At 60.2% G+C, this 27,019-nt stretch overlaps 2 protein-coding genes across 3 annotated transcripts in view; both read right to left on the minus strand.

Annotated features, from left to right (window-relative positions):
* Nucleotides 1-827: 827 nt before the first annotated feature.
* Nucleotides 828-1,976, minus strand: GPR25 (G protein-coupled receptor 25). Its single transcript, XM_070401457.1, has one exon. The coding sequence runs from the start codon at nt 1,974-1,976 to the stop codon at nt 828-830; it is 1,149 nt and encodes a 382-aa protein (XP_070257558.1).
* Nucleotides 1,977-6,479: 4,503 nt separating this feature from the next.
* CAMSAP2 (calmodulin regulated spectrin associated protein family member 2) overlaps nt 6,480-27,019 on the minus strand; it is a 34,300-nt gene continuing 13,760 nt past the window's right edge. Inside the window, exons 4-18 of one of the 2 annotated variants that reach the window (XM_070401410.1) lie at nt 26,935-27,018; nt 23,923-23,955; nt 21,271-21,412; nt 20,826-20,965; nt 19,329-19,422; nt 18,465-18,531; nt 17,421-17,500; nt 17,179-17,248; nt 14,409-16,560; nt 13,187-13,323; nt 12,211-12,431; nt 11,162-11,234; nt 10,297-10,412; nt 9,584-9,702; nt 6,480-9,068 (exon numbers count right to left, since the gene is read on the minus strand). In XM_070401410.1, the coding sequence (XP_070257511.1) occupies nt 8,763-9,068; nt 9,584-9,702; nt 10,297-10,412; nt 11,162-11,234; nt 12,211-12,431; nt 13,187-13,323; nt 14,409-16,560; nt 17,179-17,248; nt 17,421-17,500; nt 18,465-18,531; nt 19,329-19,422; nt 20,826-20,965; nt 21,271-21,412; nt 23,923-23,955; nt 26,935-27,018 (3,834 nt within the window). In that variant the 3' untranslated portion in view covers nt 6,480-8,762. The remainder of the gene's footprint in view (nt 9,069-9,583; nt 9,703-10,296; nt 10,413-11,161; nt 11,235-12,210; nt 12,432-13,186; nt 13,324-14,408; nt 16,561-17,178; nt 17,249-17,420; nt 17,501-18,464; nt 18,532-19,328; nt 19,423-20,825; nt 20,966-21,270; nt 21,413-23,922; nt 23,956-26,934; nt 27,019) is intronic. The other variant, XM_070401411.1, reaches the window with a different exon arrangement.

The following is a 27,019-nucleotide window of genomic DNA, read 5'->3' on the forward strand; positions in this document are numbered from 1 at the left end:
CGCCCACGTGGACGCGGCTACCGCCCGCGGTGGGGGCATCACCCCAAATCCTCAGGGGCCCGAGGCCAACCTCAGGGGCCCCCGTGGAGCGTGGTCTGACCCCCCAGTTCAGCCGCCTCCTGACACTCATTTCACGGCCGCCGCTCAGGCACAGAGGCGCCCGGCCGGGCTCCGGGGAGCAGAGCGCGGACCGAGGGCGGTGATGCGCACAGAGACCCCCGCCCCTGGCGACGGGTTCCGGGTTCCCGGGTCCCAGGGAAGGGCCAGGTGGCTTCCAGGTGAGTCCCGCGGCCCCGGGAGCGGGGAATCCCATCCCCGGGGGCGAATACACCGGGCGGCAGGCGCCGGGCCGGTTCCCAGGGCTTTGGTGAACTTTGAAAGCGAGAATCTGAATCGATGGTGACTCATGACGCGGCCCAGTCGCCAGAAATGACGCTCAAGGGCGGCTGGTTCCCACCGGCGGGAGGTTTTGGAGAGGCGCGAGGTCTGCTGTGTTTCTTCGGAGACGGTGGCTGTCGTCGGGGCCAGAGAAGCTGCAGCTGAAGGCAGTGGCTTTGGGGATCTGCGTTGGAAACTCCGGGGTGCCGCGGGGAGCCCACTCCCCTCTCCTGTGCCTGGCGAGCCTGCGGGTGTCCCCGCTGCTGTCCGCTGGCTTCACGGGATCTTGAAGGGACCAGAGAGCCTTCGCCCAGGCGCGCACTGCGCGGAGGGAGCGCTGGGCCGGCAGCCGGGCTGGGGAGGGGGGCGTTCAGGAAGCGCTGAGGTTTGGAGAAGCCGACGACGGCGGCGGGGAAGACCCGGTCCCCCGGTGCCCGCGGAGGGGCCCGCTACCAGCAGAGGAGACGCGCCGGGGATCCGGCCGCCTCCCGGGCCCTCCGCGGGGCTGGGGCCAGGGTCCGGCTCTCCGTCCGCGCTCGTCCCCCGCTGTCGGCCGCGCCCCGCCCGTCGGCGCTGGGGTCCCCGGAGCGCGAGGACGCGGAGCTGAGCCCGCGCGCCAGGCGCCAGGCCCGGGCGCGGAAGGAGCGGTCCAGCAGGAGGTAGATGAGCGGGTTGGCGCAGCCGTGGCCGAAGACGAGGCAGGTGGCGAGGGCCAGGCCCCAGCGCAGCACCCGCAGCAGCGGGCAGGGCAGCGGCAGCGTCTGGAGATGCGCCAGGTGCAGGGCGGCGCGCAGGGCGCAGAAGGGCAGCCAGGAGCCCACGAAGGCGCCCTCGACGGCGCAGATGATGCGCAGCGGGGCGGCGGGGATGCGGCCCAGGCGCGGGGCCCGGCGCAGGCGGCTCGCGAGGCGGCAGTAGCAGAAGAGGGAGGCGCCCAGCGGCAGCGCGCAGGTCAGCAGCAGCAGCCCCAGCCCGAGCGCCTGCCAGGCGTCGGAGGGCCGCTCCCCGCACTGGCTGCCCGCGCCGTCCGGCCGCGGCTGCAGGTCCCGGGAGACCAGGGCGGGCAGCCCGACCAGCAGCGCCGCGGCCCAGACGCCCCGGCACAGGGAGCGCGCGCACCGCGGGGAGCGCAGCGGCCGCGCCCCGACCGGGCGCACCACGGCCACGTAGCGGTCGGCGGCCAGGCCGGCCAGCAGCAGGGCGCCCGCGCAGCGCGAGGCGGCCACGGCGAAGCTGCTGAGCTTGCAGAGCGCGCGGCCGAAGGGCCAGCGGCCGCCCCCCGCCGCCGCCGCGGCCCAGAGCGGCAGCGTGAGCACCAGGCCCAGGTCGGCGGCCGCCAGATGCCACGCGAAGGTGTCCGCCAGCCGCCGCGGGCCGCGCCGGGCCCCCAGCCGCAGCACCAGCCCGTTGCCCAGCAGGCCCAGGGCGCAGGCCGCCAGGTAGAGCGCGGGGACCACGGCGCGCTCGTGGGGCAGCTCCCCGGCCGCGCACAGCGCCAGCTCCTCGTCCAGGGCGCCCCACCCGGACCCGGATCCCGAGTACTCCCAGGGCGCCGTCGTCGTCGGGCTGGGGCTCCAGGGCGGCGCGGTGGGAGGCATGGCGGGGCCACGGCCTGTGCGCACCCGGGACGCAGCGCGGGCGCAGGTGGCGGTGGCGGCAGTTCTGTGGGTGCCCAGCACCTCCCTTCCTGCCTCCCGGGCCCAGGGGATGGGTGGGCAGGAAGGTGGTGGTGGAGGAGGGGAGGAGGGTGTCGGGGTGGGGCAGCTCCCCCGCTGCAGATGGTGGCCCCGGGCCAGGAATGGAAACTTCATTGCTGGGTCCGTGGAGGAAAAGTCCTCCGGGCTGGGAGACCCGCCTGGCCGCCCCGGGGAGCCGCCTGATGTCGGGGTGCAAGAGCGGGGGTTCCCTGGAGCCCCCCAGGCTCCCGGCTGCTGGGTGGGCAGGTGCGGAGACAGATCCGCATGAGGTTGGCCTGGGGCTTGGGGATGGAGCCTCGCCTGCGCCCATCCACCGTCCTGCAGGGAGGCTGGGCCGGTGGGGAGCCTGCCCTTGGGGACCTGCCTCCCACCCAGGGACTGGCCGGCCCCCAGAGCTCTCAGGTGCATTCGACACGTAGCCAGGCCTCTCTGTGGTCCGGACCTCGGGGGACCGGGTGACATCCAGGTACTCAGTCCCCAAGGTGCACCCAGGCGGGCCCTGGCTGCTCTCTGCTGAGCCGGCAACAATGTTGCACTTTATCTCTTGAATAGACCTGCTCCTGCTCCTTCCTCCTCACCGCAGACCTCCCTCCCTCTTCCTGAGATGCTGGGTAAAAGTCTGAACGCAGAAGAAAGGAAAGGGGAAGCATCCATGAGGAGAGAGAATCACTGATCGCCTGCCTCCTGCACGCCCCCCTACCCAGGCCGACAACCCGGGCCTGTGCCCTGACCGGGAATCGAACCGTGACCTCCTGGTTCACAGGTTGACGCTGAACTGCTGAGCCATTTATGATTGAAACCAGGGCCCTTCCGAGAGTCTGAGAGGCAGGTGTTGTCCTCATCCAGCTGGGCCTCGAGCCAGGACTGCTCTGGGGGCGAAGATGGCAGCCCGGGGTCCCTGTGGCCCACGCGAACCCCCGGGAACTGCGTGTGTCCAGGGGGTCCTCTCCGGGCCTGTTACAGACGGACAAAGGCAGCGAGAGAGGAGGCCGGGGACCACGGGGTGTCTGCTCCTCCCTCCAGGATGCTCCAGCCCCCGGGCTTGGGTTTCCCCTGCTGCCCCCCACACCCCAGGGGGTGGGAATCTGAGGGCTGGGGGATGCGGAGACGTTGCCCTGATGTCTGATCCCACAGGTGCTGGGAGTGGCACCCACATCCTGGTGGCCTGGGGGCCGAGCCTCCTTCCCCTGATGGCATCAGGCCCTGCCCGCTTGCCAGGCCAGAGCCCCTGGACGTCACCCCCCTTGGGCACCCTCTGCCCGGGGCCCCCAAAGCGCCAGGGATTCTGAGACGGAGAGACGAACGCCAGGGGAAGGAGAAGATGGGCGAGCGGCCGAGCGGGGCCTGGGCGGGGGTGGGAGTGGAAATAGCTTGTTTATTAAAAACACAGAGACTCTTGCTTCCTGGGCTGTGGTCTCGCACCCAAGGGAAGTCGGTGGCCCAGAGCACACGGGGTTTCTCTCTGCAGGGCCTGGGCCCCAGGGCCTTTCGGAACCTGTCTGGCGGCAGGAAGCAGCAGAGGCCAGCGCTGGGGCCTCCGCTCTGGGCCTGGCCTCCCCGGGCGGGCGCCCAGCCCGGGCCCAGGGACCCAGGCCCGCTTCCTCCCTTCCCCACAGGAGGAGGAGCAAATCAATCGAGAGACACTCATCCCCTTTCCGAGATGCCTGGCCACCTGCTGTCAGGGGTCAACAAAGCCAAAGGGGAGGGTCCTCCCTCAGCCTCCGGGCTTCTCTGTCCATCAGGGTGATTGGCAGGAGCGTGAGGCAGACACACCCCAGACACGGGCAGCCGAGGCCTGGCCTGGACTGCTTTCAGGGTAGGTTTGTTTTACTTCCGCCCCTTCGTGGGCTCTTACAACTCTCCCCTCCAATTTAAAAAAATATAGATTTTGCCCTAACCGGTTTGGCTCAGCGGATAGAGCGTCAGCCTGCGGACTCAAGGGTCCCAGGTTCGATTCCGGTCCAGGGCATGTATCTTGGATGCGGGCACCTACCCAGGAGGGAGTGTGCAGGAGGCAGCTGAATCGATGTTTCTCTCTCATCAATGTTTCTAACTCTCTATCCCTCTCCCTTCCTCTCTGTAAAAAATCAATAAAATATATTAAAAAATATATATAGAGAGATTTTTATTGATTTCAGAGAGGAAGGGAGAGGGAGAGAGAGAAACATCCATGATGAGACAGAATCATCGATCGGCTGCCTCCTGCACGCCTCACGCTGGAGATGGAGCCTGAAACCGGGGCATGTGCCCTGACCAGGAATCGAACTGTGACCTCCTGGTTCCTAGGTCAACCCTCAACCACTGAGCCACCCAGTCTGTTGGGCCTGTTTGGTTTTTACTTCGCTGTGTCAGTCACACGCGTGATTAGAAGGCAGAAGCCACATCACCGCACATTCCTTTGGGTTGCTGAATTTTCTAAGGCCTTAATTTTCCACACTGAGGTTTGCCCAGTATTTTTTTTGCTGTTGTGGAAACATGTGTGAAATAACTGTACGTGGGACTGTGTTTTTTCTTCTTCTTTGGTGCTATTTTCACGGAGTAAGTGCCCTGGTGAAGGTCGAAGGCTATGGAACTCCCAGGGCCGGAGAGGGGCAGCGATTGGTCACCGTGTGGTTTTGTCTGGGTCCTGGGCTCGACCCATCTCGCTGGGCATGTCCACCGGTAGAGCCTGCTTCCCCACTTTTATGGGTAACGCAAAGGGCACCTTGCTTTAATTTGCATTTCTTCCAACACAGCGAGCTCGAGTCTCTGCACACTCAGTCACTCTCGCGTCTCATCGCGCCCTCCACACGTCTGTCTGGCGTGACCATGTGTTACTGTCCGTGTGTGTGAGCTCACTGTTGAGGCTAAATCAGGGCCCCATTGGGTTCGGATATTTCCCTGGCTTTTTTCTCAGCCGTTTTCACCGTCTTTAGGTTTCCATTGTCACGTAGCCCCGTTTGTTGCTCTCAGCAGTTTCCGAGGTTAGAAATGTTCCTTCCTCTTTGCTGATCTAGAAGCAGTCACTTCTGTTCTTGTTAGAAAACAAGCCTGCCAGCTCCCCCGTCTCCCTAGAGTGCAGTCTTTCTTCTTTCCAGGTTTCTCTCGAATTTTCCCAGGACCATTCAATGCAAAGCACATACTGTACTGGAAACTGACATCAAGTAACACTGACTAGCAACGGCCACGGACAAATAAAAGTTCAAGCGATCCTGGGAACCGCCCCCGCTGTGCCCTTGTGTCTGTAGGCCCCGTGTCTGCGTCAGAACAGTAGTGACCAGTCTGGCTTCACATCAGCTTCATAACCGGCCCGTTTCCACATCTGCCTGGTGGGTGCTGTGAGGGTGCAGCCGCCCTGGGAGCCCAGTCCTGGGCGGGGTCTGGGTGGGGCCCAGCGATGCTGGCTCCCTGGGCTCTGCAGGGGCCCGGGGCCTTGGCTGGCATCACAGAGGGCGGCTCAGTGACCCTGTCCCGTTGCTCCCGCCTCCAGGACAGGTTTCCTCTGCACACAGTGGGCGGTCGCTTTCCTCTGCACACAGTGGGTGGTCGCTTTCTCTGCACACAGTGGGTGGTTGGCCAGTGGCTTAGGAGTCGCACAGTTCACCAGGCCTGGGGTCCCGGGCTGAAGGACAGACAGACGGCTGCCAATTCAGTTGCTGTTGGTGGACAGTGACTGGGGCCCGAGCGTGAGGCAGGCCTTGCAAAGCCACCGCCCCTCATGGGGCCACTCTCTCTCGGGGGAAACACTGACCTGGGGGCGGGGAGCCATTGTGACCGAGCGGCCACCATGATGGGGTTTCCCGCAGACCACACAGCCCGCGGCAGGTGGCGGCTGTGCCTGTGCATCCACATGCGTGTATCTGTGTGTGTGTGTGAAGGCCTGGTGGGCACCAGGGGAGGGTCCCGCCCTAGGTGCCCGAGGCCGTGGATATGTTGCAGACACTCATTTCTTTCAGACCCTGGCAGCCACCGCACAGGCGCTGGGAGGGGAAGGGAGGGTCTGCGACGTGAGCACTGCCCCCGGGTGACTCAGAGTGAAAGCCGGGGCTGCAGCTGTGTGGCCTCGGGACCTCACCGGCCCCCACCCCCTCGTGGCCCCTGGCGGGCAGGAGCCGGTGGCACCAAGGCCTGTGCAGGAGAGCCAGCCCCTCAGGGTCGGCGCTAAGGGGTCCCAGACATAAAGGCCCAGGATCTGCTTGGCAAGGACGCACCCCTCCCGTCTGGGGTCGCTCCTCGACCAGGACGCCCACGGCTCTCCCATGGTGTGCCTCACACACACACACACACACACACACACACAACACACATACACACATACACACACACACGGCTGGTGGCTGGCAGGTTGAGACGGGAGAACTACGAGTTCACCTAAGTCCAGATAGTGTCAATGACAGACCCCACATCTCACTCAGGACACAGGTCTCGGGTGCCATGCGTTTATTCGGGCGAGGAGAGCCACACTGTGCGGGGCCGTGCGCCTGTGGGCAGGTGGGCGGCGCCAGGAAGTCCCCGGAAGGGCTGGCCCGGCTCTCAGGGGCCAGAGGACACCCTGACAGCCCCCCCCACCCCCGGGCCGCGAGGGCAGAAGGCTCCGGAGCACGGCAGGTGCACCTGAGTGATCGTCGCGGGCGCCTGACCTCGGTGAGTGTCAGCCAGCGGGTCGCTGGGAACCCCCAGGACCGACGAGCCCATGATCTGCATCGAACCCTTCAGACGTGATTTTTAAAAACGGCTGCACCGTTAAGGAAGCAGATGCTGCACTGAGGGTGGCGGGCTGTTGCGGCGACATCACATGCTACCTTTAGAGGCAGCGGCTGCGGGACCCACGCACACGGGGGGCCAGCGGGCGGCTGTTGGCCGTGACTCTGCCCCCATGGACCTACGTCCAGTTGTTGGAAATGTAATGTCCTGGCGACATGAGGAAGACGCTGCAGAAGCCAGGCCTGGTTTAAGTGACCAAACGTAGCCCCGGCCGGCTTGGCTCCGTGGATAGAGCGTCGGCCTGCAGACCAAAGGGTCCTGGGTTCGATTCCCGGTCAGGGCACATGCCCAGGTTGCGGGCTCCATCCCCAGTGCGGGGCCTGCAGGAGGCAGCCGATCCATGCTGTTTCTCTCTCCCTCTCCCTTCCTCTCTGAAACCAATAAAAATATGTTTAAAAAAAAAAGACCAAATGTAGTTACGTACGATGCTCACTAATTCTCTTTTTGGTGACTATTTGCCACATCTTAATTCGGTTTATTTACTCCTTTTTAAGCCAGCCTTAATCTAAACGCCATTTGATACCCGTCCCCTAACGTGACAGACTGAACCGTAACGCGTGCGTTTCCCCGTTTTAATGCGCATGTTACACACGGCGTGTATCCACTTACAACACGAGAGCCACACGGCCCCTCTCACATGCAGACAGCAGGTCACGAGTAGTTTGAGCTACACATACATCTTGCACAGATACTGGGAAAAAATCTGTGAATTTTTTACAGTTTTAACAAATATACATAAATATAAGGACATAAATTACAGGACGATAGCGACAGCATTGAGAACGTCGGGAACTCAGAGGCGCCGATGCCCGAAGGGCCTGGGACGACGGGAAAGCCCCAGCCGACATCCGTCCCTCCTGTCTCTCCAAGTAAGAACGTGCATCACAGGAGATGCCAGCGACTCTCTAACGACTCAGTGAGAAACGCGTGCCCGTGAGCCTCTGCCCTCCTGTCTGACACGCTGACGCTCCCCTAGGCTCCCCAAGGCCCACGGCTGCCGCACCCACCAAGCCCGGTCCCACGATCGCCCGCATCTTCCTGAGAACGAGGCTCCCAGGAGCCCGGCACAGGCCGTCCGGGGACAGCCCGCCCACGGCACGTGTGCGCTCGCTCTGAGCCGCCCTCTCGGATGGGATACAGGAGAAGAAAAACTCAACGTAAGCAAAGTCATGGAAGCTGTTTTAAAATTAAAGTGTAGCCCTTTGTACATGTGTAAGTTCTAATAGAGTTTGGATGTCAGTTATAAATAAAATGAGGAAAAGAGTCGCTCCCGCCCCAGCTCAGGCGACCGGCCCTCGGGCGGAAAGCAGACAACACTGATTAACCCGCAACGTGCTCCTGGCTGAGCTCCCGGGGCTCCTCGAACCCCAGCACCTCCCATACCCCCGCGAGCCGAGACGTTAATACTAGTGAGTGAGAAACACAGGCCGGCACGCTTACTGCGGCTCCGACGTTCCGACACCAGGAAACACGAGGTCCCGTCAGACCAACACCAGGGCCCCGCGCGTCACAGGAAGGCGGGCGGCCTGCGCGGCCACCTCCCCCCGTGACCCCCACGGGACACAACACAGGGACCTCGGAATAAACCCCACGGAGAGAAAGGCATCAAAATAAACATGAGGACAAGCACGTACATGGAAAGTGTTAAAAAAGCAACAGATAAACCCATATTCTGTACCCTCGCCGTCTTCCCCTTCAGTCCAACAGTGTGAGGCGGGCTCCGTGCCCCTGGCCAGCGCCGGTGCGGCCACGCCCTCCACCTGACCCGGCGTCCGTCACCACGGGCACCACCGGCGAGGAGAACCCGCCCCCGCCCGGTGGAGCGCCAGCCGCCGGCAGCAGCCGCGCCCAGTGCAGCGAACACGAGTGCGCTGGCGATCGGGGAGGCTCCCCGGGCAGGAGGCGGTGGCGGTCCCCACGAACGTCCTGGAGGGAACCCCGACCCTACGCCTTCGTGGGCAGCAGCTTCTTGGGCGTCACGGGCCGCTTGCTCTGCCACAGGTGGCTGTGGATGGTGATGGCGTCCACGCTGGCCGACAGCGTCTTCGCTGGAATGTGGCTGAACTGCTTCCTGTCGGAGTTGTACTTGTAAAGGCCCTCGATCATCTTCTTGCTGATGGACTTGGGGCCGATCCCGGTCAGCTTGGCGATGTCCTCCGTCTCCGGACAGTAGGTGTACAGAGACCGGAACTGACAGCCCGAGTCCCGGAACAGGATCAGGAAGTTGTTCGCATCCGACTTCTCCATTTCCTGCAGAACAAGCCGCACACGACACAGTGAAAACCCTCGCACACGCCGCTCAGTAACTGCAGGGTGTTTCTTAGTCAAATCTGATGACATTCAATCAAATATAAATTCTTAAAAGCCAGAGCACCACGCCTGCTACAAGAGCGAGGCGGTGCCACCACCTCACGCTGGGGCGCTGCTGGCTGCATGGATGATGCCTCGCAGAGCGGCCAGTCCTGTCTCAGGAGCCGCCCCCCTACCCACCCCGCCCCGGCCTGGTCTCCTCACAGAGCGGCTGCATCTGGAACCGACGTGACCTGCGTTCATGAGCACGACTGAGTGGATCTGGGCAACAAACTGTACTTTCCGACCGTCCCCGCCGTGCGGGGCCCACGTGCGGTGCACACAGCCTCGCGGTCACGTGCGGTCACGTGCAGTCACGGGCCTTCGGTGTGGGAGGTGAGAGCCAGGAGGCTGTGCCTTCGATGGAGCCGGGAGGCGCCCGTCCTCCCGCTGCGGCCCGCGAGGCGCCCGCTCACCTCGAGGATCCGCTTCTTCTGGCCCTCGTTCACCTTGCCCGCCAGGCAGCAGTGCGCCAGCGCGTTCTGGATGATGTGCTTGTTGGACTTGGCGCTGGGCTCCTTGTAGAGCTTTGGTCCTGCGGGAGGATGTCACGACAGTAAGTGACCTTCCCAAGGCGGAGGTGCCATCAGCGCTCCCACGGCACCCCGGCCAGACCACCGGCCCCACACAGGCGCTCCCGGCCCTGGGCACCGGGTCCCACGCACGGGGGCGGCGGCAGCTCCAACTCCACTGCAGGTCCCACCTGGACGGTGCCTTCCCCTCACCTGCCAGCGGCCACACCCCTCCCTGCTCTCTTCCTCCCGCTCCGTTACCCCACCCGTGAAGCCTGGGTCCCAGCGGCGCCTACACGGCCCGGGGCTGGGAGGGCCCGAGGGACACGTGCGCTGTGTGCCCGCCTGGCCCGATGAATGGTTTTAAAGCCGCACAGTCCTACAGACTGACGTCTTTTGGCCCAATTACAGCCCAGAAACGGCCAGAGGATGCAGTTTCACTCGGAGATTTGTCTCAGCTCATCTGGCCCAGTCCCGCCCGCCCGATCGGACCTGCAGCCTGAGACTGACCCCTGCACCCACAGGCTCGGCCAGAGCCTCTGCATTTGGACCGGATGAGCCGGAAGCTCCGCGTGGAGTCTGTCCTCTCGGCCCGTGAAGGGCACAGCCGCGCCCACCTGTGTACTCTGTCCCCGAGGCCACCGAGGACGTGGTGGACGCGTTCTCCCAGTCCTTCTCTCCGTTCCGACTGCCGCAGCGGCTCGGGGACAGGAAGCCCTCCACGGACTCCGACCTGAAGCAAGGACCACACGGTTACGTCCCAGACACAAGGAGGGCGTGGGCCAGAGGGACCCGTGAGCGCTCCACCGCCACCACCCAGCGACTGAGAGCACGCGCGCTGGGCCTGCCTCCCAGGGCCCCGGCAGAGCACCCGTGGGCACCACCGAGGGAGTGAACGGCTCCCTGTGGAGACGCCACTCACAACAGGATGGCTACCCCGAGGCTGACGGCACGAGGCCTGCTGCTCTGGGGGTTGGGAATAAGGTGACGGGGAGAGGGCAGGGGAGCCCTGTGCCCTCGGCAGCTGCTCTGGGGGTTGGGAATAAGGTGACGGGGAGAGGGCAGGGGAGCCCTGTGCCCTCGGCAGCTGCTCTGGGGGTTGGGAATAAGGTGACGGGGAGAGGGCAGGGGAGCCCTGTGCCCTCGGCAGCTGCTCTGGGCCGACCCCGGGGGGACACTTTGTGTTTGGCAGGAAACAGCTCGAGGCTGGCGCCTTTCGGTTCCACCGCCCGTGGCTTTGCCACGACCCCGTCAGCGATCACTGCTGACGTCTGTAGCTTATAAGTGTCTTATCAATGTCACTAGTTCTAGGCTCTGTTCGCTGAAAGGTAAACAGACCCTCTGTACACACGTCCTAACCGCTCTATCCTAGTGAGCGAAGCCTGAGAGCTAGCGGCCAGGACGACTTCATCCTGAGAGATGGGAGCCCTCCCTCGGACAGTCGGACGGACGGACGGACAGACAGACTGACGGGTAGATTACCTGGGCGTCCTCTTGCCGGACTGCATGCTCTCGCTGTCGCCCGTGGTCAGCGACGCCAGGGAGAGGCTAGAGACTGAAAGACACAATGAAGCTGTGACCTGAGTGAGAGCAGCCGCCCTCCCAGCAGCAGGAGGCGTCTGCTCGCTCGCCCTCGCGGCCTGTGGGAAGGGAGCCGGTCCTCCCCGTTCTGCTCCCTCTCCACACAGCGCTGGCCTCGGCCAGGCACCGCTCCCTGGAAAGGAGGGAGGAGCCTGTTTACCAGAAAAGCCCAGGCTCGCTGCTGTTAGGGGTCGTTCAGGAGGAACGTGCAACACGAGGGGCTGATCATGAGAGAAAAGAAAATGAACAAGCAGAATAAAAGGCACCCAGGACTGTCTCGTTCCCGGTGAAATTAACTGACTGATTTTAGCCAAGACGGGAACCCTGTGTCATGGGCCGGAAGAGGCCGCCGTGCTATTTTCCCTCCGTTGTGGAGTCGCTGGGAATTCTCTACGACGTTCCATGGTTTTTAGTTGCACCAAAACAAACATCGTTTTAAAAGTGAGCGTGCACGTTGCATTTGTAAAAAGACACGTCCTCCCACCGCTAAAAGCATGAGCTGGGGCTGCAACCCCGTCTGTGAGAGGAGCCGGGGCTCGGTCCCACACTCCCCGCACGACCTGGGCCGGACACCCCAGGTCAGGACGGGGCCCCTGGACTCACAGGAGGAAAGTGGGCGAGTAATGCGGGGGTCACACCGGGCAGAGCCAACAGGTCAGCATCACGCATGGTTTACGAGCACACGTGTACACGGGACAAACATGCACCTGGGACACACGGGACCACATGGATGCACACAGGACACACACATGACAAACACACATGCACACAGGACCCACACGCATGCACACAGCAGCCACGCGAGCCACCTAAGCCGTCCTGCTCGCTCTGGCCCCCAGACAGGGGGGTGTGAGAACTCGGACGGGTCGGGTCTAGCGGAGCGCCGTGCAGACACGTGACTATGACAACAGGCTGGCGTTTCATGGACAGACCTCGCAACACCCAGTTACCTGGAGGGCCCTGGGTGGGGGTCTTGGGGGGCTCCACGTGGTCTCTGTGCATGGACTTGGGGCGCTGCTTTTTCTGCTTGGCGGTGGGAGGACGGGGCTTGATCACCGTGTCCATGTCCTCCATGAGCTTCAGCTGCTTGCGCCTCAGGTACTCCTGGCGGATGAACTCCCTGCGCGCCCTCTCGTCCTCCTTCTTCTGCCGTTCCTCCTCCGTCTTCCGCCTAAGAAACCAAGCGGCTCCAGTTCTTACTCGGCAACACAGAGGAGAGACGCGGGAGAGCGAGGGGGGAAGGTGGAATAGTTCTGTTTCAGCAACGTGGGGGGATGGTCCCTTAAGATATACTTGAGGTAAAATATATATATATACTTCAGATAATTTAGGTCATTAAGATCTACGTAAATATGCCATTTAAAAAAGTGTGTGTGTGTGTAAAACCCAGTCAAGTTATTTTATCTTTCAGAGAGAGAGGAAGGGAGAAAGTGAGTGAAACATCGATTTGTGGCTCCACTCATCCACGCATTCATTGGCTGACTCCTGTGTGTGCCCTGACCGGGGGTTGGACCCCAACCACGGTGCATCAGGACGATGCTCTAACCACTGACCCACCGGCCAGGGCCAGTGAAGTTGTTTAAAATTATTGTGGTTTCTGGAAAACTTTACTCTGACGCCTCCAACTTAGGGTGAAAATACACAAGCAAGTAATCCTTTGGGAAAACAAATCAGCTTCTAAAAATCACCAAAATCAGCATTAATTCAGTTGTCCATACACGACAAGAGTCTAACAGCTACTAGGGGAACTCGGTTGAGAAGCCAGCCCTCACCTGTCCCCTCCTCACCTGTCCCTCCCCGCAGCCGCCCTCACCTCGTCTCCTCCTTCCTGTCCCCTCCACACCTGTCCCTCCTCACCTGCCCCCTCCACACCTGTCCCTCCTCACCTGTCCCCCCTCACCTGTCCCTCCCCCCGGCCGCCCTCACCTCGTCTCCTCCTTCCTGTGCTCCATCTCGGCCTCCAGCTGCTGCTTGCGGAGCTGCGTCTCCTTCTCCCGCCGCAGCCGCTTCTCCAGCAGCGCCGCCCGCTTCAGCGCCATGTCGTCCTCGGCCTTCTGGTCGTCCTGAGAACACATTTCGTTGAAAACAGGGAGAGGCGTTAGGGACCGATGTTCTCAACTTCAATTCTTATAACTGAAAATCGGAAATACCGGCTCAACCTCATTCCCACCCCACCCATCCACGGAATGTTCCAGGCGTTTGGAGGGAAGAAATGAATGAAAACGCTGCATTCTTTCAAGTAACAAAGGACACAGACTTGTTTCTAAACCTGGGAAGTTAGCAAAGACCAACCAACCAGGAAAAGGAAAGGAAGGGCTGAGTGTGCTTTTCTGGATCCAAATAAATAACTCGAGTGGGGAGGTGTCCCCAGTGCTGAAAGCGGCATGTAAACGGCTTTAAACACACGCTCCACAGAGAACCGCACGTCACAGCCCTGACAGCAGCTCCCAAGGTCACACCCAAAAGAAAGCGCCGCTGCCCTTCCAGGTGGGGGCTCTGGATTAGCGGGGGGCCCTGAGGAAGGGCAGGCTCCACACTGGGGATCGAGCCTGCAACCCGGGCATGTGCCCTGACCGGGAATCGAACCCTGACCTCCTGGTTCACAGGTCGACGCTCAACCACTCAGCCACCCGGCCGGACTGACAGCTCACGTGTAAGTGAGGGAGGCAGAGGCGCAAGGTCAGCACCTCCAGATGTGCACCGTAACCGTGTGCATGAGGACTGTGTGCACGAGGACCGTGTGCACCGTGACCATGTGCACCGTGACCGTGTGCATGAGGACTGTGTGCACGAGGACCGTGTGCACCGTGACCGTGAGCACCGTGACCGTGTGCACCGTGACCGTGTGCATGAGGACCGTGTGCACCGTGACCGTGAGCACCGTGACCGTGTGCACCGTGACCATGTGCACCGTGACCATGTGCACCGTGACCGTGTGCACTGTGATCATGTACACGAGGACCCATGTGCGTCATGACCGTGAGCACCGTGACGAGAATGTTCTAGAAATCAGTGGGTTGCATGTGCTGCAGTGCCCTGGGGGAGCAGGCCTGTGCTGGGGCTGGGAGCTGGTGGGCTGGGACCACGGGGCTGCTCCTGGAAGAAGCACATCCACTAAAGAGCTCCCCCCCGCCGCCCCCGGGCGTACCTTGAAGAAGAACCCGCAGCACACTTTCTGCTCGTCATCGAGCTGCTCTCTGTCACTGTCCCCGTCCTCGTTCTCCACAGACACGTCGGCCTTCTCTGGGGGCTTCAAGTCCGAGAGGGACACCTCGATGAGGCTGACGTTTTTGGGGGCGGCGGGCGGGAAGGCCGGCCGGGGAGCAGGCTCCGCGGGCCAGCCGGGCGGGTCCGCGCTGGGGGTCAGGCACACGGTCTCCGTCACGGGCTGGGCCAGCACCTCAGACACGCTGGACTCCACGGGCTTCCCTGCCTCCCCCGGGGGCCGCGCGGGCTGCTCCGAGGCCTCCGGGGGGTCCGCGCCGTCCTTCCCGGGCTTGGGCTCCCGCAGCTGCGGCTCCCCGTCGTCCCCGAAGCACACGAAGGAGCGCGTCTGGATGGGCACCTGGCTGGGGGAGAACCGCCGCAGCCGCGGGAGGCTGTCCACCGAGCGGGGCGGCGTCAGCGTGCGGTTCAGGGGCGCGATCTTCAGCTCGTTGGGCCGCGGGGCCCGCGGGGTCTTGATGGAGAAGGACGCGCTCTTCCTGTGGATGGGCTGCGGGGACGGGTGGGCGGGCCGCGGGGGCTCGGGGGACGGGCCCGGCCGGGCGGGCCGGGGGTCACGGGCCGGCCTGTGGGGAGCGGGCTGGGGCGGCGAGATCACCCAGGACTGGCGGTCCCGCATCCGCATCAGCGCCTCCTGCTGCTGCGACAGGCGCTGCATCTCCTGCTGCAGGAAGTGCAGCGAGGCGTTCAGCTTCTCGATGGAGCGCGTGTACTCCAGCACCTCGCCCTCGGGCGCCGGCTCCTCGCAGGGGCTCGCCGCCCCCCAGGGCCGCTCAGGGTCCGTGGGCGACGTGGGCCACGGGGCGGGGGCGCCCTCCAGGCCCTCCTTGATGTCCGCCAGAGACTTGCTCCGCTGCCCGCTGGCCCTGGGCAGCTCCCGCTCCGGCGCCCGCTCGCTGAACACCTTCTCGTCCTCCGCCCCGGCCGCTTCCTCCCGCAGCGGGGCGCCCCCGTCCCCCCTCTTCTTCACCACCGTGAGGAAGGCCGTCCTGCCCATCTTCTGCCGCTGCCGGGTGAAGGCGGCCTCCACCTTCTTCTTCTGGGCCTCGATGGCGCGCCGCTTCTCCTCCAGCCGCATGTGCAGCTGCAGCACCTCTGAGGCCAGCAGCTGCGTGCTGTCCCGGCCGGGCGGGCCCGCGTCCTCCGGGCTCTGTGCCCAGGCCACCACGTGCGGGATGTTCAGCTCCGAGCCCTCGGGCGTGGTCTTCTGAGAGCTGCTCCCACTGCTCTTGCCATCCGTGTGGTTCAGCTTCCGGAACTTCTGCTCGGCAAAGCTGGTCATCTTGACGCCGGAGCTGGAGGAGGCGCTGCTGCCGGGCTGGGAGCGGGTGCTCACGGTGCTGGGGCAGGGGCTGGGGGCCTCGCGCGCGCTGCCGGGGCGCAGGTCGTAGTCCTGCAGGAACTTGGGGGCGTCGTCCATGTCGGAGTCCAGGCTGACGGTGTAGTCCCGCAGCGACGAGTCCTCGTCCACCGTGCCCGGCAGGTCCTCCGACGGCACGTGGATGCCGGTGTCCACCTCGGTGTCGTCGGTCACGGGGCTCAAGGCACCTTTGGTGTCGGTCAGGCGGTCAGGGCTGGGCGGGCGCAGCTGCAGGTTGGCGTTCAGGGGGCTCAGGTCCTGGCTGTGCAGGAAGAAGCCATTGGCGACGTGGCCGGGCGGGGGCGCGAGGGGGCGCTGCTCCGTGTCGTGGATGATCTGCAGCGCCTCCTCGATGCTCGGCGTCTCCACCTGGTTGCCCAGCTCGTCCAGGGGGAGCCCGGGCTGCAGGGCGCCGTTGGGGAGCTGGTAGCGGGTGTTCTCGCTGGAGCTGAGCTTGTGCGGGGGGTGGGGCACGTAGGTCGGGAAGCCTCCGCGGGGGTCTGTGCTCAGCTCCTCCTCGATGCTTCCTGCCTCCCCCTCCCCGTTGACGGGCTTGAAGGACAGGCTCTTCCTCGTGGTTTTAGCTGCTCGGTTGTTGTTCAGAGAAAGGCCTTCGTTGCTGACAGAGCGAGGGAGGCCTCGGTTCAGGGCGCTTCTCGGCACCGTGTTTTCTTTATCAAAAGAAATATCGAATGAAACTCCGTGCACCGATGATCTAAAAAATTCAAAGAGAAAACCCTTAAATCATCCCAGAAAAGAAACGGCTTGATGTCACCGAACGATTCTGTACAACCACAGCCTTCCCTCGGCATCTGCGGGGGTCGCTCCCGGACGCCCCCGCGGGGACCACATGGAGGAAGCTCAAGTCCCCCCATAAACAGTAGTGTTTGCGGTGACCCTCACCCTCCTGTGCACGTCACATCGTCTCCGTCTCCGTAGAGACCTGAGTCCCCGATGGATGTAAATGCTGTGACTGTTGCACTGTATCGTTTCGGGAATGATGGTGAGAGTCTGTACATGTTCAGCACAGATTCACTCACAGGCCTGACTACACAGGACACGTCAGCAACAGTGTAACTCCCCTACCCACCCCCCCGAATATTTTCAACCCACAGTTGGTTGAATCCATGGGTGTGGTACCCTGCTTCTCCATCACATTGTCCTCAAGGTACGGTGAGGGCCCTGGGCGACTTCTACACGCAGCCCCTCCATCGATCACCTGCCCACAGGCACTAAGGAAAGGTATACTGCGATCTGCCCAACAGCAGAAGAGACCGAGAGAGAGCTGGCATTTCCTGGTCATGCGAACAGACTGACAGGATTCTCCGCTTACCTTTTCTCCTTGGGCCATGTCCCTATGAAGCCATCAACGTAAGACATAGACGAAGACCTTCTGATTCCCCCTTCAAATGAAAAAAAAAAAAAAAGTCATTGCAATCATGTAAAAAATTTAAACTTACAGTAATTTACCAGATTTCACAAAACTGGGTGTGTGTGTTCGTTTACATTTACTCTCAACCACCTCGCAGTTAACCGACTGAAGTGGCATTTCCTCGGCTTTTCCAAGTCTGTTACCTGAGGCTGAAGAAGGAGGCTGGGGGCGTGAGTGTCTGGAAGGCAAGTGATGAGGGTGTGGGAACGCATCTCCTTCCGCGCTGCAATGCAAACGCGAGACAACGTTACAGCCAGTGTTACAACGTCACCGTGTGCTTCCGCTTTTCCGTAAACTGTACACAGAACGCTGAGACCCAGACAACACCGCCCCTGACCCTCCCTCCTAATGAACAGTAAACAGAGGAAACAGTACGTTGCTTAAACCAAAGAACAGCCGTGATTATATGCACTTCTACATATTTTGTATTTTAACCAAAGAACCTGAAATACTTCCATCTACATCTCAGTGTCCTTGACAGAGAAGATAGGAACATTATTTTCTTTTTACACATAGAAATGAAAAGGTTAAATGAAAGTGCTTGGTTTGAACTATCTGGGTGGAACCTAAATCTGTAAGAACTGCAGGTGTGATGAGCCCGTGGAGGCTGGCAGCCCCCGCGGGGCCTCCTAACAGTTGGCATCTCCACCCCGATCTGTTGGGAATGAGCTGGGCGACAGGGTGCAGTGGCTTCTAGAACTCTCTCCAACCCACTCTCTCAGCTCAGTGACCAAGTCAGCAGTAAGTGCACAGCTCAGGCAGAGAAAGACAGACACCACATGGCTTCCCTTACACATGGAATCTAAAAACAAGACAAATGAATAAACAAACAAAAGCAGACTCCTAGAAACAGAGGCCACGGGGACGCTTGTCAGAAGGGAGGGGACTGGGGGTGGGGGGAGAAACGTGAAGGGGAAGATAGTCAAGCGTATTGTGATATGTTTACTCGTTGACAAGTGATCACTAGAAGGGTGGGGTGATCACACTGTAAGGTATAAAAACGCTGAATCACTATACTGTACACCTGAGACCAATATGACCAATATAAGGTTGTAGACCAACCAAACTTAGATACACTTAGGACAGGCTTCTAAGGGAAGCTAATTAAAGCTTATTCAGTTCAAAGTCCAACTGACATGGTGAAACTCGAGTGCAATGTCGTTGTGTTAGTAAACGGGGAGGCCTACCTCTCGGGGCCCTGGGAGCTGTCCAAGGTGCTTGCGCGGGCGTCCGGGGCCTGCACTGCAGGCTCAGCTGTGACAAAGATGAAAACCCTCAGCATTGCATACGTAGGCAGCACATTCCCAACATCATTTCAAGAATCCTAGGCCACAACAACTTTAAATTTAATCTCAATTTCCCTTATAACTCACAGAGAAATCATAGTATATTTAAAGCTATCTTCTTAAAAAAATATTTACTGACTTCAGAGAGGGAGAGACAGGAACATTAACGATGAATCATTGACGGGCTGCCCCCTGCACGCCCCCTACTGGGGATCCAGCCCACAACCTGCGCCTGTGCCCTGACTAGGAATCGAACCCTGACCTCCTAGCTCATAGGTCAAGGCTCAACCACTGAGCCACACTGGCCGGGCCTTTATTTCTTACAGTTGTTATTAAGTGCGATCATTAGAACATGGTACTATAGTAACCACACACACACACACACACACACACACCTTTCTATGGTCTAATGAGAAATTCAAATGGCAGACTAAAGCCAAGAAGCCATAACTGGAGTGGATTCTGGTAACAATGTTGAAAACTCAGAATCTCACGGGGACAAGAGCTGGGGATGGGGGTGAACGAGGCAAAGAGAAGAAAGCGACCGACGGCGAGAGCTCACAGCCCCGCAACGTCAGGCTGCACATTCACAGCCGCTGCCTCCACTTTGTTCTCTCTGACATCAGGCCTCGCACGGAGCATCCGGGGGCTCTGACTGAGAACTCAGCACTCATCAAGGTCAACGCTGACCCTGAAGGGACAGAGGGGCCGCGAGGGCTGCCCTGTCCGTCCTGCTGGTGCGCGGCGCACTCGGCGGGACCGTACCTCCCTGTGCACGAAGGACGCGGGGCTGGACGAAGGACGGCTTCACCACCTCGAACCACCAGAAGAGCTCGGCCATGAACACCAGGTAGTTGCTCTGGGGGAGGGAGAGGGAGAGACGGTGACTGCGCCGTGCTAGGCGTGGCTCATGCTGCGCTGGGTCATGCGCACACCTCACACCTACACCATGTTCTATGTCCATCACGTCTGAAAGCAGGGAAGCCCTCGGAGCGCCTGGCAAGGCCACTGTCCTCGTGGCGTTGTACTGCGTGTGGCCGCCAGGGGTCAGCAGAGTACGGGTAAGTGTCCCGTAACCACAGCTCACATTTCTGTCTGAATTTAAGATGGTTAAACAGGAACGCCTGTGCCACCAAATGCATCTCATCTCAAGCTCTTCTCTCTCTCTTACGACGGTCCCGTGGCTGCAGTGAGGCTCTCACACAACCCACAGAAGCACAGTGTGCAAGACCAATGGGAGAGGGCGCGGTGACTCCCCCTCCAGGGAACAGGCTGTTTGTTCCCATAGGCCTGGCTCGTGCATCCACACGCGTGTGTAGCTGTAAACGCACTGCAGAAGGCTTTTCAGTATGTAATGACATCCTGCCGTGGGTGACGTGTGCTCCTGCTCTTTTCACCCAGTGCCTTGCAGAGCTGTGTGCGTCAGTAAAGCACCTCCACTCCTTCCTGCCGACAGCTCAGCTCTGGGCGACGTGCACACGGGTCCCTAGTGGGACGGCCTGTTTCCGCTCTTCACCTCCAGGAACTACCCTCTCCCGCTCTGTGCCGGCGAATGAATTAGAGCCCCTCCCCCAGTCACACTGCCACCAGAGGGGAGGGCGCCTCGCCACACAGGGCAGGCTGCAGTGACGGACAGGGAGGGGCCAGGACCACGGGCCAAGCCGCTTCCTGAGTCGGGAAACATTCAAGTCAAGTCAGAGCTGTGGTTCCAACACTTTAGCAAAGGACACGGGAAGCGACCCACGCCCCCGTGGACAGCGATCTCCTTCAAGTGTGGCTGATCCACCTGGATCCGGCCCGCTCTGCGCGATGAGAGAGAATCATGGACCGGCCACCTCCTGCACGCCCCACACTGGGGACGGAGCCCGCAACCCAGGCCTGTGCCCTGACCGGAAATCGAACCATGACCTCCTGGTTTGTAGGTCGACGCTCAACCACTGAGCCACGCCGGCCCGGCAGCACTTGGATTTTTCAACAGGCAAATTCCAGTAAAGGCGTTTATGAGATACATATGGCTGCGACATTCCTAATTTCTACTCTGATAACACGGCAGGGGCCAGCCTTCGAACATGAGGCTAGCAGATGGACACTAGGCTGAGTTCCAGGCCAGCTTTACGCGGTCAAAGATGCCCGCAGCTCACCGCGGTCAAAAAACATAAAATAAGCAGGAAATTCACAAGCTGATTTTTCCAAAGGTCCCCTGGCTGATAGAAGAGCTCATCTGTGGCTCGCAAGGAGGGAGGAGGGGGAGGGAGGACGCACCTTGATGGAGGCGGCGGCGTAGAGCATGTCCTCCAGCGAGAAGTGGCAGCACTGGGTCAGGTGCTCCTGGCAGAACTCCTGGACCAGCTGCAGGTTGTACAGGCTGTCAGCCAAAGACATGGTTTCTTTCAAACAAATATCTTCAAACAGGAAGAGAGCAAGGTGATGACTTGGGGTTGATTTGGAAACACACATTTCAGATCCCGCTTAGTGACTCAGTGCACACACACACACGCACGTGCGTCTGCTTCACACACACACACTCACTCACACTCACACACTCACACTCACTCAGAGACGGGGCGGCCACGACACAGACTGGGAGCCAGCATGCCTCCCCTGCTGCCACCTGTGCTGGTGGAAGCCGTGCGCTGTCACCACTGCCCGCGTCCCCATGTCCCGCCGTCTCCCCCCACCCCACGCCCCGCAGCGTCCGGGCGCTCACCCTCCAGCCTGACGACGCCGGGGCAGTAGAAGTGGATGAGGGCGGCCAGCGCGCAGCCGTCCGTCCCGTCCTTCAGCAGGTTCTCCACCAGCGGGATGCACGGCAGCTGCCGCAGCAGCGTCTGCTCCTTCCGGTAACGTGCCTGCGAGGCAGGAGGTGCACGAAGTCAGTGCGAGCACCGGAGCCAGTCCGCGGTCTGACGTGTCCCCAACGCCACGCGACAGAGAATGAGACCAGTCACAGTATCCTCTCCTCTCAGCACCCGGCACCCTCCCCAAGTCACACACACAGCGCCGGGCGAGGCTGGCACAGACCCACCGCTGACTCCGGGAGGGACCCTGAGCCTAAACGCTTCGTGAAGAAGCATCGCACCCCGGCCGGTGTGGCTCAGTGGGTGAGCGTCGACCTATGAACCAGGAGGTCAGGGTTCGATTCCTGGTCAGGGCACAGGCCCGGGTTGCAGACTCATCCCCAGTGTGGGGCACGCAGGAGGCAGCTGGTCAGTGATTCTCTCTCATCATGGATGTTTTTCTCTCTCTCCCCCCCCCCTCCCTTTCTCTCTGAAATCAATAAAATATATATTTTAAAAAATTGACTCAGACTGATGAGCAGAAATAGATCCAGAGACAAATGGCAGGGGAGGTGGGGGGTTAGAGATCAACCAAAGGATTTGTATGCATGCATGTTAGCATAACCAAGGGACACAGACACGGGGCGGTGGGGGCTTGCCCTCGGGTGTGGGAATGGCTGGGGGGGTGTCCACTGGGGAAAAAGGAGACACATGCAAAACTTTAGACAATAAAAAAAAAAAAGGACTCAGAGACTCTGCATGTAATCACCAGCCCGCTGCCCTGAGCACAGCGCTCTGCAGCGCTGGCCGTGCCCTGCGTGGCGGGTCCTCCCACGGAAAGGGCCAGGGAAACCGGGCGGCAGGGCCTGCGCTGTCCCCACGGGACACCTGGCAATGGGAAGCATAGCTCGAGGAACTGGGACAGTATCACAGGTGACACACGGGCTTGTCATCTGAACATTAAGGTCACACAAATAGAGTGTAACAACCCTGAGACTGGAAAAACCGTCCCAGCTGAGGGCTCACTAACCAGTAGCAGAGCGAGCACAAGGGTTCCCGCTCACCTGGAAAACAGAGGGAACCTGGGTGTGTGCGGGGCGGGGAGGGGGGGTGCGTGAGGGTTTACGGGACAGCTCCGTTCTCGGCAACGAGATGCTGAGGAGCCAGTGGTTAAGACAAACTCTGGAATCAGAGACCCCAGTTCAAATCCTGGTCCTGCCACTTAGGAGCACTCGTGTCTCAGTTCCCCATCTGTAAAATGGGGCTGAGGGCCCCTGGGGGGTGGACAAGACGACGGCGTCAGGTGCGCGCACGCTGCTGGGCACCGCGCAGGCGGGAGCTCAAGGCTGGCTGGTACCAGCTCCCGGCTCCCCGAGGGCCCGGAGAGGCCGCCGAGGACCGGGAGGAGTTTAGCAGCACAGCTCATGGCGGTGCTGGTTACTGCTCTTTAAAGTGGGTCTTTAAAATAATCAAAACTCATTTTTCTTCTGACTCCACCTAAACCGGCCCCCTCTCTGTTTTATAATTAGAATATAATTATGACACGTTCCAGTGCCGGGCCGACGTCTCCATCTATGCTGTGTCCCTCCTCAGGCCCCCACCTCAGAGACGCTGCACACACGCGCTGCAGTCTGCACTGATTCCTGATGCTGCGCGGTCAGGACTCCCTCTCAGCCGGCAGCAGCCTTGGCCGCCGGTCTCTCACCTGGGAGGCAGGTCCAGGTCCTCCGCTCCCTGCTTAGCCGGCAGGGAACAGGGCCCGCTGCCCGGACACCCTGGGAACCGCCGGCTCCCGGCTCCCCAGGTCCCTGGGACAAGCCGGTTGGGCCTATGGTCTGCACTGGACCGAGCCACCACCCAGGGCCACGGACACCAGCAGGAGGTGCGCCTGCTGCCCTGCTCTCTGCCAGCAGCCCCTCTGCCCCAGGCGCGCACACACACACGCATGGATGCACAGATGCATGGACACATGCACAGACACACACACGCTTGGACACACTGAAGCTCAGACACACAAGCACACACACACGTGTGGACGTGTGCACACACACAGAGCTTTGCTGGCGTTAGCAGTAAATGTCTCTGCTCACCACGTCCAGCCAGAGGCGTGCAGGCATGCCAGGCATTGAGTGGGCTGACCCCCAGCATTAGTCCTGAGAGACCAGCCCTTGGGTCAACCAGAGCTGAGACAGGAAGTCCGGAGCTGGTAAGGACAGCGGTCACTGGCTATCACACAGTGTCCCTACCACTCAGGCTGAAGAGGAGATGGTTCTTTCAAAACCATGGCTTTAAATACAAATAGTTCACACATGTAATTCATATTCACTCCTACTAACGTTATTGAAACTAATGCTTTTTTAAAACCTGGTTACTGATGGTCTGTGGTTACTGACAGGATAAGCAAAAGGTGCTGCCGCGTCAGATGACTTTACAGCTTCCGGCCAGCCTGGCGGGACTGTCCACCTCCCTATGCCACGGGACCAATGCCGGGCAGTCCCTCTGCGTGACTGACGGCGGTAGTGACCGCGCCAGCAGGACACAGCGAGGCCACGCTACGGGCACAGTTCTCAGGGCAAACTTACGGGCACCAGTTTCCAAAACCACTTGGAAGGAGACTTCAGAGAAGCAGCGGAAGCAAAGGGAAGGAAAGGCGTCAGGTTAGTTCCAGTGAAGCTGCAGCTGGTTTCCCACCGCGGAGGCCCCGGCGACAGCGCCCTAACATCTCTAAATGCCAGTTATTACTGCAGCTTAAACTCTACAGGTTCATTTAAAAATAAGTGCATATGGACAGACATAGGTTACAACCCGTTAATAAGTTCACACAGACAATAGAGGACAGACCTGCTTACATGAGCACCTAAGTGATAAATACAGGAGGAGGGACGGGGCGAGACAACGGCCTCCGTGAGCCCCACGGAAAGCACTCGGGTCGGCCCCTCGTGAACACGCCCTGGGAGGGGACACGCTCCGCACTCGTGGACAGAGACGGAAGCCATGGCCCCAGGCATCTGAGTTACGTCTAACAGAAGGCCGGTCATCCTCACGCAGCATTTACTGCTTGGAGAGAAATCGGGGGCCACCTCTGAATTTTTTAAAGACTAAGACGCCAAGTTCCTCACTGAGCTGATGGCCAGGGACATATTCTAACTGAGGTGCTGTTTTTGCTAAAAGGGATGTTGGCGATGGTATAACGAAAGAAATCAGCACTGACTCGAAGCCCACACAAGAGAAACTGCAACTACAGAACAGAATCCTAGGTGAACGTTACCTCATCAGGCGGTCAGGGCCTCACAGTTATTTAGTTGAAATAACAGTATGAAAAGGAGCCCAGGTAAGCCTCAGAGTCAAACCAAACGATGCCTGGGAGGGTGACGCCCTGTGTTGGGACCTGTGTTTGTTCTGTGTGTTTATCAACGTATGGAACACACCCTGGTCAACGAGAACATTACAGGTCAGACACCAGGTGCCCAGAGCCGCTGCAAAGAACACGGTTCTGTGGGTGTTAGCACATGCCATTCACAGAGGAGTTCAGAGATCACACGTGTTGGGGAGACAGATGGGCAGGCTTCTCCAGGGGCCTTCATGTCTGAAAATGGGCTGTGACGTTCTGAGAGGGGCCCGGGGGGGCGGGGGCAGCATCTCCCAATGGACTTGACTTCAGAGCCCTTTTCTCCAATGTGTCTCGGTGCTGCGTGAAGGAACGGAGTTAAAACCAAAGTGGGTTATGGCTTCCACGGCTGAGGAGCTCTGCTCGCACACGCGGAGGAAATCGGGCGGCGCGTGCGCTACTCTCACTGGGGAGAGGGGCTATTCTGAGCCTCCACCTTCAAATGAAAGCAACTAGAACGAGGGGATGTCTTTTCTCCAAAAGCCACTCCTTCCCCCAGTTCCAGCCCCTGCGGAATCCCTCACCCATGTTTCTCTTTAAAAAGTGGCAAATGCTACACCGAGGAGACTCGTATCTGTAATATTCTGAGAAACAAACTCAACATAGTTAGTCTTATAAACTTAAGAACACAAACCCGTGGATTCACAGCTCTCCAAAACCACCAAATGGCCTACTGGCTCACTCCCCAAGGTGTCACGTACTCCAACGGCACGTCTGCAGGCACACGTCCCTGTGACCCAGTGCCCCACTTTCCAAGTCCACCCGCCACCCCCAGGGCCGGTCAAGTCCACACCCTCGAGAAGGCCCTCCCAGGTGTTCACTCCCACAGCCTCCCAGGTGTTCCCTCCCACAGCTGTCACAGCTGCCAGGTGTACATATGGAAGTTCATGACAACCAGCTCCCTATTTCCACAGACCTGTCGTGTCTAGTACCTGCCGTTACTAACACAGCGAAGAGGGGGGATGTGGGAATCATTTTAGTCACGGAATTTAGGAGCCTTAATCCAACCCTTAATGTTTACAGATGAAGAGAGGCCAAGAGGTCGAGGGCTGGGAAGGTCACGCAGCGTCAGGGCAGCGCTGGTCTGACCGGAAGCTCAGATGCATTTGCTACACGCTCCGCGCAGGCCCTCGGGAGAATGGATGCTGGACTTGAGGCTGTGCTGCAAACCCCAGAGACCCTAGAGCAGGGCGCTAACACAATACACAGGCTCAAGCAACTTAGACCAAAACACTGTTTGTTATTTATCTGATCTTCAAATTTAACTGGGCCTCCTACTTTAGCATCAAAAGGAGCATTAGAAGCAGAAAGAGCAATTTGAAAAAAAGGAAACGGAGAACATCCCAGCAGTAAAGGGTCTGGCTTTCCCTCGACTTGGCGCTCCTCACAAGGCCCCCCTCTAGGACACAGCCTACCCTACGGTCAGAAACACACCAGGGGGGAGCGCACGCTCTAAAGAGAGAGCTTCACACTGTGAATTCTGGTCCAACACAGTACAAGTGGCCCCGCGCAGGCCCATGTGTAGAGAAGATGGTGTAAAGGAATCCAGTGGAACGAGGGCGGGCAGAAGGCGGGCAGCGCATCACCGGCACACGGTGGGCGTAACAATGAGGAGACCGAGTCGCCCGAATGGAAAGGAAGGCTCTGAACAAGGGCAATGTCTCCGCCCCCCCCGCCCCGTGCCCGAAGGGCTCTCCCGAGATGCGCTCTGCTGGACGGCCCTGCAGGAGCACAGCTGGGCTGCGTGTGCAGCACACAGGTCTGCAGAGCAGGAAGGCCAGGTGCCGCTCGAGAACGTCCAAAGACCGACTCCACGCTGATGTTTCTTCTTCCCCCAGAACCTCCCTGGGGACAACTCACAGCTCCTGGGCCACGATGGCAAAGGCGGGCCTATCACACTGCATCACAGGGCCGATACCCGGACGCTGTTTTCCTGTTGTTTCCTACATCTTACCAAAGTCCAAACCATTATTTTTGCCAAAAGAACCTCAGAACCTGAGCTCGAGCACTGACGTTTTCCTGAGCACCGTCGTCCACCCCCTTCGCTCTGTGCTCCTACTTACGTAGTATGTGCCCGGCCTGGCTTTCCCGGCACAGTAACCGACACCAAAACCAAGTTCACGACCACAACTGCGGACATTTCCCCAAGTAACAGCACATGTGGGCGACGGGGCGCACGAGGGCCCGTTTTCAATGCGAAACGTACCTTTTGACCTCCTGGGGCTTCCACTGTGTGATGCTCCTTCAATTTCTGTTCTTGCTCCAGAATGTCCTTCAGATGTTCGTTTACC

The sequence above is a fragment of the Myotis yumanensis genome, unplaced genomic scaffold (genome assembly GCF_028538775.1).
Source record: "Myotis yumanensis isolate MYYU_CA2020_CCGP unplaced genomic scaffold, mMyoYum1.0.hap1 SCAF_22, whole genome shotgun sequence".
Classification (NCBI taxonomy): domain Eukaryota; kingdom Metazoa; phylum Chordata; class Mammalia; order Chiroptera; family Vespertilionidae; genus Myotis; species Myotis yumanensis.